At 41.5% G+C, this 9,652-nt stretch overlaps 1 protein-coding gene across 2 annotated transcripts in view; it reads left to right on the top strand.

Moving 5' to 3' along the window:
• SH2D4B (SH2 domain containing 4B) overlaps positions 1–9,652 on the top strand; it is a 147,525-nt gene that overhangs the window by 127,383 nt on the left and 10,490 nt on the right. For both annotated transcript variants that reach the window (XM_019502295.1, XM_019502296.1), the window contains exon 7: positions 6,250–6,470. In XM_019502295.1, the coding sequence (XP_019357840.1) occupies positions 6,250–6,470 (221 nt within the window). The remainder of the gene's footprint in view (positions 1–6,249; positions 6,471–9,652) is intronic.

The following is a 9,652-nucleotide window of genomic DNA, read 5'->3' as shown; positions in this document are numbered from 1 at the left end:
AGGGGGATGCTAAAAATAGCTTGGTCCCGGGGGAGTAGGTAGGAAAAGTGCAGCCCTGGGGCTGGGCCCCGTAACTGGGCTTTCCCAGCTTTGGGGCTGCACTGGAAGCTGTAAAGAAGCTTGGAAAGGTTAGATCAGTCTAAAAATGGCAAACCCAATCTAAATTAGACTACCTCAGAGGTAGGGTTAAGTTAGATCAAGTCAGCCTTTTTTTTTAGAGTAATCTGACCTTCCTTGGCAGTTCGCATCTAGATTGACCTAAGTAGAGATCTAAGCATAAGGTCTTCATCTGGTTGAACTAAGTTAGATTGGGTGGCCATTTTTAACATTATCTTACCTCTCTAAACAACCTAACCTTCCCAAACCCCCAGTGTTTAAGAGTACAGTTTTAGGATTGAAGGGGAGGGGAAATCTATGACCTTACCCAAGATATGCACTTAACTGATCTTAAATCAAGTCATGGTCATTAAGCACACAGCATTGTCAGTACTGTGCTATTAGCTGCCCTGAAAGTGGCTATGGCCAGCCCTCCTCCTTTTTAGCAGTAACCTAGAAGCTAAGTGGCTCACAGCAATTTCAAGGCTTGTAATAGCTGCTCTTTGACACTTGAGTCACCTTCATCCTCTCCATGCATTTAAATGGAGTAAAATTACATTACAGGGTTACAGGGTCAGCTGTGGGACTGAATGATGCTATGCATGTCAAGAGTTTATACAATTAACTAACATGGAGATAACTAATGTTTGTCACAAGCTAAAGAGAGGTAGTTGGCTATGTTAGTCTTAAGTCAGTTAGAAGTCAGGGTAGGTATGCACTTTTATAGACTACCTAAATCAAATATAGAGAGAGAGAGAACACAAGGTTTTTTGAACCCAAGTTCAGTGAAGTCATAGGCAGAAATTGAGACTGACATTTAGGAAATCTTTAAATTTATCCAATATGCAGGTAAGTACAATACACTATAGTTTGAAATCAGTGGATTTGTACTGCTGAGAATCTTGGCATTTTTTATTTTGCTTTGTTTTGGTTTTAAAAGAGATTAGCAAGAATTATAGAGGGCAGGAAATTAGCTTTCAAAGCATCAGAGATTTCCTTTACAGATAATATTTCCAATTAATATCCTAACCAGCACAAATAAAAGCACCGGTGATTCTAAATCTCTTAGTAGAGCCTTGGGGAAAGCAAAGTTTCTTGACTTCAGTTCAAACAGTTTTAAATGTTGAAGCAGGGCTTTCACAGATGTTGTTTATTTCACAACAGTGGTCTCAGGAGTGAGTGGTGCCACTCTCTTTCTTGTTGCCTTGAGAATAGTATAATGTTTTGAAAGGGTGGAGGGAGATTTTCATGGCTTTAATTACCAAATGGTGAAAAACTGAACCTTAAAAAAATAAAATAAGATTGAGGTAAGAAATAAAGATGAAGTTCTCAGAGCTATTAACAGTATCAGGAGAGGGAGTGAAGAAAGCAGCTGGCTGATAATTTATTATACCATCTTTAGGAGGAAGGAGAATTAAAACAAAAAAGAACTTGGCCATAGGCAATGTAGCATTTCTCACTTACTCAATGACATAGGGGCCAAAGAACAAAAGGAAGCTTTGGCAAAGAAGATAGTGTCATGTGGAAGCCTGCAGTGTTTTTACTCCACTGGTGGGAGTTAGAAGCAGCATGACAGATTGTTTTGGATTAAACAAACTGATGCTAAACATATTTGGTGCTATATGTCTAATAGTGATGGTCACTCAGATCCTAAAATATCCTCATTTTATTGTTCTCTACAGAACATCTTACTTTCCCGTGCTTTAAAGCTGTCAGATTGCCAGTTCTTGTTGAATGCTAACAGGGTCCTAAGTAGGTCTATGTTAGTCAGAGACAGCTTAACCAAAACCTCTGCTGCTCTCACAGACACATTTTATAAGCGTAGTGACTTAGTTCCAGCAATGTATAGTCATTGGAGAGTTACTGGAGAGCCTGGTAGCAGAATAAACTTCTGTCTGTCACTGGAATATTATGTGCTGTGAAATTATGACAAGAGCATTAGATCTGTATATTTTCTAATAGAGGTAACTGTTTGAAAGAGGATGTGCAGTGTAATCACTGTTAAATCCTTTTGTTTGTATATTCAAATTAGGGCAATTTTATAGAGATTTGGATGTGTGCCTTAATAAATACTCTGATTTCACAATCCATTTCATGTGATTCTTGGCACACAGTATCTGATATTAAAAATCTAATAATGCAGCTTTACATAATAACATGGGTTCATACTGTCATGATCTTTCCTTTGAACTGATCGGCAACACTTATTGTTAACAATTTGGATAGGAGCATTTCCAGCACTATTTCCTCTTCCTCAACAATATGCTTTTGGTTTTGTGAAATGAATTAATTGACATCTATAGTTGATCATTTGACTGCCATTTCTAAACACATGCATATATTCATATGCTTACTGCTTGTTTTGTATGTCTGATAAAAACAAGGTACAGTGCCCCCTCAAAAGGGAGACAGTACTTCTTACTGTGGCCTCATTCATTTGAGTTATAACCTTATTTGAATGTGAACTATAGAAGAGCTGCTCAACCCCCAGTCCATTGGCCAGATGCAGCCTCCAGAGCCATGTGATCCAGTCCAGGGGGGTCCAGAAATTTGGTGGTGGGGGAAGTAGTGGCAATTTCATAGATTTCATAGACATTAGGGCTGGAAGGGACCTCACAAGAGCATCAGGTCCAGCCCTCATCAGGAAGTCTGCTGGGGTCAAATGATCCCAGCAAGATAAGCATCCAAACGTGCTTTAAAGGAGTCCAGAGTAGGTGCTTGCACCACTTCTGTGGGGAGTCTGTTCCAGACTTTGGGAACTTGGACGATAAAGAAGTTTTTCCTTATGTCCAGTCTAAAATGGTCTTCCTGGAGTTTGTGACTGTTGGAACTTGTGTTCCCTTAGGGTGCCCTGGTGAACAAACATTTTCCCAGTTCCTGGTGCGCACCCCTATATTTATAGGCCACCACCAAATCCCCCCGAGCCTTCACTTTTCCAGGCTGAAGAGTCCCATGTCTCTCAGCCTTTCCTCAGAAGACTTGTTCTCTTGTCTTTTGATCATGCACATGGTTCTTCTCTGGAATCTCTCAAGCTTCTCCACATCCTTCCTAAAGTGCAGAAGCCAGAACTGGATGCAGTACTCCAACTGCAGCCACACCAAGGCCAAGTACAATGGGAGGATGACTTCCTGGGTCTTGCTTGAAATGCATCAATAGATGCAAGCCAAGGTTTTGTTTGCTTTGCCAGCTGTGGCATTGCATTGGTGGCTCATGTTCGTCTTGTGGTCAGTCATGACCCCCAAGTTCCTTTTGGTCATGGTGCTAGCAAGTGTAGCACTGCCGAGCCTATAGGTGTGATGTGGAAGTTTTTCCTGAGGTGGAGCACCTTGCATTTCTCAGTGTTGAATGCCATCAGGTTTTGGTCCGCCCACCTTGCAAGCCTGTCCAGGTTGGCCTGAATTGCCAGCCTATCCTCTAGTGTGACCACACTTCCCCTTAGTTTGGTATCATCAGTGAATTTAGCCAGTCCACTTCTGATACCTGAGTCCAGATTTTTTATAAAAATGTTAAAAAGTACTGGTCCAAATACAGAGCCCTGCAGGGTGCCACTGGTCACCATGCACCATGTTGACACAGTTCCACTGACTACCACCCTCTGGACCTGACCACGGAGCCAGTTCCCGAGCCATTGGACCATGAGTTTGTTGAGGCGGCAGTTCCCCAGTTTCCTCATGAGGACTTCATGAGAGACCAAGTCAAAAGCTTTTTTGAAGTCTAAGTAGATTATGTTAATTAATGCTACCTCCACTCCACCACTGCCAAATTCCCAAGCCCTGCAGGCTAGATGACAGGGCCTCATATATGGGATATGGCAGGTGTGTGTAGGGCTGGGGCTGGGGTGGCAGGCCCAATCTGGCATGCACAGGGTTGGGGTGGTGGGCCTGATCTGGAACACATGGGGCTGGGCCTGGGGCCGGGGCTAGGCTAGGGTGGTGGGTCTGCTCTTTTACATGTGTGCTCAGTCTGGCTTGCACCAGATCCATGGACTGACTCCACACCACTCATTTGGTTGGTGGGGCAAAAAGGAGGGGTAACACCACATTTACACCTCTCCAAGGAGCCACAAAGTGTCTGTGGCATTCTGTAATGACATAAAAATATTTCCATGAGACTGCATGAAGTGCAGCCTTGGTGACAGTCTTTCTAATACACTTTACTGCATGGCTCTCTAATCATCATACATTGTTCCCTTTTTCAACTGACACCTGATGGTTTGAGAATGTTTGGAAAATTGTTCCAAGTGGGCATCATTGTTCCCAGAGAAGAGAGTTGAGATATCCACATGCATTAGATGTTAATACTTTACTTTGTTACATGGTTTTCTTCAGGATTGTTTAATTCAGCATTTATTTATTTTTTTTGAAGCAAGTTCATTTGGTATGTAGTTCCTCAGGACAAACTTGAGCCAGATTCCCAAAGTGGAAGGCAAAGGGAATAGTTCAGCTATGTGGCCAGTCCTAATCTCACCATTTGTCCACATACAGAAGTGCCATCTCATGAGCCAACGAGTATCACTTCTGGGCTTCTGTTTGAGATTATAAGGGTCCTTTGTTTTCTAAAGAAAGTGAGTATTTCTCCAAACTGAGTGGAACAAAATACATCATAAAAACTCTCTAGAGATGTAAAATGTGCAAGTTACCAAACAGCTTTGGACATTTATCCCCCCTTTATTTTAGTCTTCTTGGTGGGTTTGAAATCTCACAAGGGAAGTAATCTATCATGCAACTAAGCATAGTGCTGGAAATATTGCACCTCCTGGGACAATCTTTCACTCTCCTGCTCTAGGAAAGGAGCAGTTTAGTGTCAGTAGGTAATACATTTCTGTCTCACAACTTAACTCATTTTTGGGTAACAAATTTGGCACAAAGCTACTCTCTATGCTTTGGAGAATTTTTTCCTTGTGTCTTCAGAGATAACAGTAATCAGAGAGGTTCATCAAACTGGGATCTTAATCTAAAAGCAGAGAAAAGTGAAGGGATGCTGATCTTCAATTCCCTTCTACCTCAATAGGAATGTTCCCAAGAAATGACCGCAAGTAAGTGTTCTCCTCTCAACTCTTCCACTCATTTGCTATATAACCCCTGGCAATTCATTTAACTTCACTGTACTTCAATGTTAGGAACAGACCTTGCATTTATCCCAGGACAAGTTGTGCCTATCTTTGTCCTAGAACAGAAAAGTGCCAGGATTGGCATGTCTACACATCACCCTTCCAATCAGGGTATAGTGAGCAGCTGAATTCTTTGCCACTTTTCTGCCATGAATTCAATGCTGCAATCCCAGGACAGCTGTTCAGACACACTTTGTGATATCCCAGGACAAACCATTAGCACTTCTTATCTCAAACTTTTTTAGAATTTTTCCCAGGACAATGGACATCTGAATGATTGCACTTCACAGTGTTTTTTCCTGGGATAAATGAGATGTCTGATTGTAGCCCATTTTACCCTTTTATAATAGCACACATAGAACTTCTGGCACTGATTTTGTGTATCTTAATAACTATAAAACAACTTTGGGATGATCAGATCAAAGGTATATTTCTTGTTGCTAAATTAGATCATTATTGAAAATAATAGTAATAATATCCATAAATCATTCATTTATCCATCAGTTTTATTTGTGCAGCCGTACTAGAAAAGTGAGGACAGGTAAAATGTGACAAATAACATAAGATGAAAATAGTAATAAGTAACCAAATTATTAACAACTGAAGCTTACAGTATTCTATCAAAACTCTTTCATAGCTTTTCTTCAAAGATGGCTAATAATTACTGACTCTTATAAACAGTAATCAGTAATCTCTTAACACAACATCCCTCTATCTGCATTTCAGCATTTGAGAGGCTTTATTCATTATAGCTTCATTTGTAGTCTTCGGCATAGATCTGTTTTATTTTATTTTTTTAAGGATCTGTCTATATCATCACTATGGTAAATATGAGACCATTGCAAAGAAATATACCTACCCACTTATTCCCCCGACAAACTTCATGAAAAATAATGTTGTCTACTCAAAAATAGAGTAGTAACGGAAATGTGTACCACTGTTCTTGAGAATGAGATTTGTGTCAGCATCTGTGGCTTGTTCAGAAAACTAAAATTTTCCAAGGCCTATCATCCACCACTATATATTTTTTTTCTTCTTGTCAGGTATTATTAGCCGCCAGGAGGCTGAAGAGTTGCTAATGAACAAGTCTGAAGGAGCATTCCTGGTACGAGTCAGTGAGAAAATCTGGGGCTACGCCTTGTCTTATCGCCAACAGAGTGGATTCAAGCACTTTCTGGTGGATGCTTCAGGGGATTTCTACAGCTTCCTGGGGGTAGATCCCAATCGGCATGCAACACTCACAGATCTTATTGATTTTCACAAGGTATCACTCGCTATGTAAAGATCAATCCATGAGCTCTGTAGACTAATAATTTAAAGGGGAAACATGTACTTTGGAATTAAACTGAAAAACAGAAAAAAACAGTAAAAAGAGAAATCTATATGTACCATAATACGTGTCATCATAATGTCCATTTTTATGTATACATCTTTACACTTTTAGAGTTTGTTCCACTAGTGAAGTGAATCAGAGGGATTTTTTTCTTCAAAATCTTCAGTATATATTTATGTCCCTTTCTAACCTGCTTCTTATGCTTTACTGGACAAAAAAGGTGCACTAATAGGCACTTGCAGAGCTAATGCTTGCTGAGCTTCTTTGGTCTGAAAAGTTGGACTGAAGATACTAAAGGAAAGAGCTTTTAATAGTATTTCAGCATGTTAGATTTTGTTCCCAAAGATATCAAGTGCAGAAGCAGACCCAAATGGGAATGAATAAGGCTGTAAAATAAGAAATAGTCCTGGTTCAATTTTAAATATGAACTAATGGTCTTTCTTATTTTATCCTAAACCCCATTTGTAAAATAGTTTGTCATGAAAACTCTAGGTAGACATGAAGTAGCTTGCCTGAATGCTGTGCTTTCTGTTTTTCAGCCTGTAACCAAAAGGCAGCTCCATTACAGTCAGGACACATATTATTCTCTTGTTTGTCTCTCCCTAAGTCACCTCAATCAATTATAATCCTGCTTTAATCTTTACCTCTCATCCATACTATTTTTTCTCTTCCGTCTGTAACCTCCTTCACATTCTTCTTCCTATATTTTTTTCATCTTTGCTTCATAGTTGTTCTATTGATATTTTTCTCCATCTTTTCTACAAATATGACCTTAATGCTTTTCTTTGATACAACATATAAGTAGCTTTTTTCATTCCTCTACTTTCAGTATCCCTTGTCCTTCCTCTAAGCTTTTCCTGAGATGCAAGTATTGTGCTACATGCTGAGCACATCTACATGTGCCCCTATGGTGCTGTTGTAACTGTACTGTAATTTAGTACTTCCTGTAGGAAGTTCTATATGATAGCGCAGTAACAGCTGTTACTGCACCGTGCAGGCGGAGGAATTATTTTTAGCCAATATGCTATTGCTAGGGAATGCATCACTATGGCGACATAGCTGCAGCATTATGGTTTTTGCCTACTGACATTATGTTGCTGTAGCATGTTGCTGTGGCTACGTAGCATTTGTGTAGATGCACCCACAAATATACACTTATACAATTACATGTTATTCATTTTCCTAGTAAATCTTATGTTTTAATTATTCCTTATTTATATATTGAATAACCAGAGAGAAATGTTGTTACCTTGTGTTTGTATAAATCTGAAACATTTGTACCTAGCTCACTAGGTTTGCCTTTATTTCACACTGAGGAGAATTTTGGCCTGTGTGTTGTAATTGCCACTATACAGAACATGACAGTCTCTGCCTCAAGGAATTTATATTCCGAGTAAGAGAAAGAGAGAAGTCAGAGTGTAACACTATGCATAAGAACATTTGAATGCATAGTGAATAGTTGCGTAAACAATGTCTTGTTATGTTTTGGTTTTCGGTGGCCAGAAATACATATGTGGCTTATTTCTGCTGAATATGTTACATTTGTCTCATAACATTTTGTTTTATTTATCTCTGTACTGTTATACTGTCTCCCTTTTTACCTGAACATAATGCAAACATTTTGTTCAACATTTCAAAGCAAAAATATTGTTTCAAAATGGATGAGGATTGAACTGTGTCAAATGAAAGAATTTTAATTTTCTGATTTTTTCTTAATTTTTTTGGTCAAACCTACGCACCAGATTTGAACTGAATCTGTGAATAATTTTGACTCCCAGAAATTGTATTTTTTAAAATACATTTACTAATTTCCCCAGAATTATACCTAGGGACAGGTACAGACTTTACAAAGAAACTGTATAATTGACCAAAACCCAATCTAAATCCATAACAGTACAGAAATGCAGCGCATATAGACTAGTTTAAAAATGGCAGAACACAGTCTAAGGTAGACCAGGATGGGTGTAGAATGAGACTTAAGCAATTTAGGTTAGATCAGTTTATCAAACTTCTGTACCAGATCCCCTAGGAACTCAAGTTAGACCGGAGTCCCCTGGTATCCCAGGCTGCTTTGCAAGACCCCACTAACCTTCCCTCACACAGTAGTGTCTTACCTGCACTCATCTGCTCCAGCTGAACAGGTTCTTACAGAGCCAGCTGCTGGCAGGTGGTGGGACTAGGGGCAGTGGAGGGGGGGGGAGGAAGGGGACTGGGTCCAGCTGGCCCTGGTCCCAGTCCAAGCCAGTCCAGGTGGGGAGGGCTATGAGGCAGGGGCTCCCTGGTCCAGCTGGCCAGTGTGGCTCCTTTCTCCAGCGCCACCCTCCTGGCTGGTTGTCAGCAGCAGTGGGGGAGGAAGGTGGGGAGCATAGGCCCCTGCCATGTTGATCTGGTTCCTGGAGACCTGAGCCAGCACAATGGGGGTGGGGCTGAAGAAGAAGGGATCTCTTCTTCTCCCTGCCCCCCACTGCCACTGATAGCTGGCCACAGGTGGGTGGCCAGACCTAGGGTTGCATTGGCCAGCTGGGCCAGGCTGTGGGAAGGGAGAAGCACTCTCCACACAGTACCCCCCACCCAGCTGTGCTGGCTCAAGTCTTTGGGGCTGGGTCTGCACAGCAGGGGCTTCTGCCCCTGCTGCTGCTGCTGCTGCTGACAGCTGGCTACTGGCAGGGGGGCATGGCTGTATAGAGGAGCTGTGCTGGCAAGCTGAGCCAGGCAGTGGGGGGAAAGCCCCTTTCAGGCAGGCTCCCCCAACTGTGCTAGCTCAGGTCTGCTGGGGCTAGGGAAGAAGCCTCCATTCCCCCCTGCCCCTTGCCACCACTGACAGCTGGCCAATGGTTGGGGGAGGGGCTGGAGAGAGGGTTTACGGTGGCCCATCAAGGGTGACTGGCAGCTAGCCTGGGCTTGGCAGCCCCATCCACCAAAGGCTGAATGTCTGTTCTGTTCACTCCTGACCTAACCTAGGGCACTTAGAGTAAAGCATGAAACTTAGACTGCTTCCACCTTTTTGACTATCTGTACTTAGCCTAGATGTAATTGATACAGGTTCCTAGTTTCCCTAGGGAAGTGGTAGAAAAAGGGACTTAAAACTACATTAAGGAAGCAAAAAAGGATTC

This window comes from Gavialis gangeticus, unplaced genomic scaffold (assembly GCF_001723915.1).
Source record: "Gavialis gangeticus isolate Ggan-Ray unplaced genomic scaffold, GavGan_comp1, whole genome shotgun sequence".
NCBI classification, from domain to species: Eukaryota; Metazoa; Chordata; order Crocodylia; family Gavialidae; genus Gavialis; species Gavialis gangeticus.
Note: the sequence above shows the minus strand (reverse complement) of the source record. Positions and strands in the feature narration are given on the sequence as shown.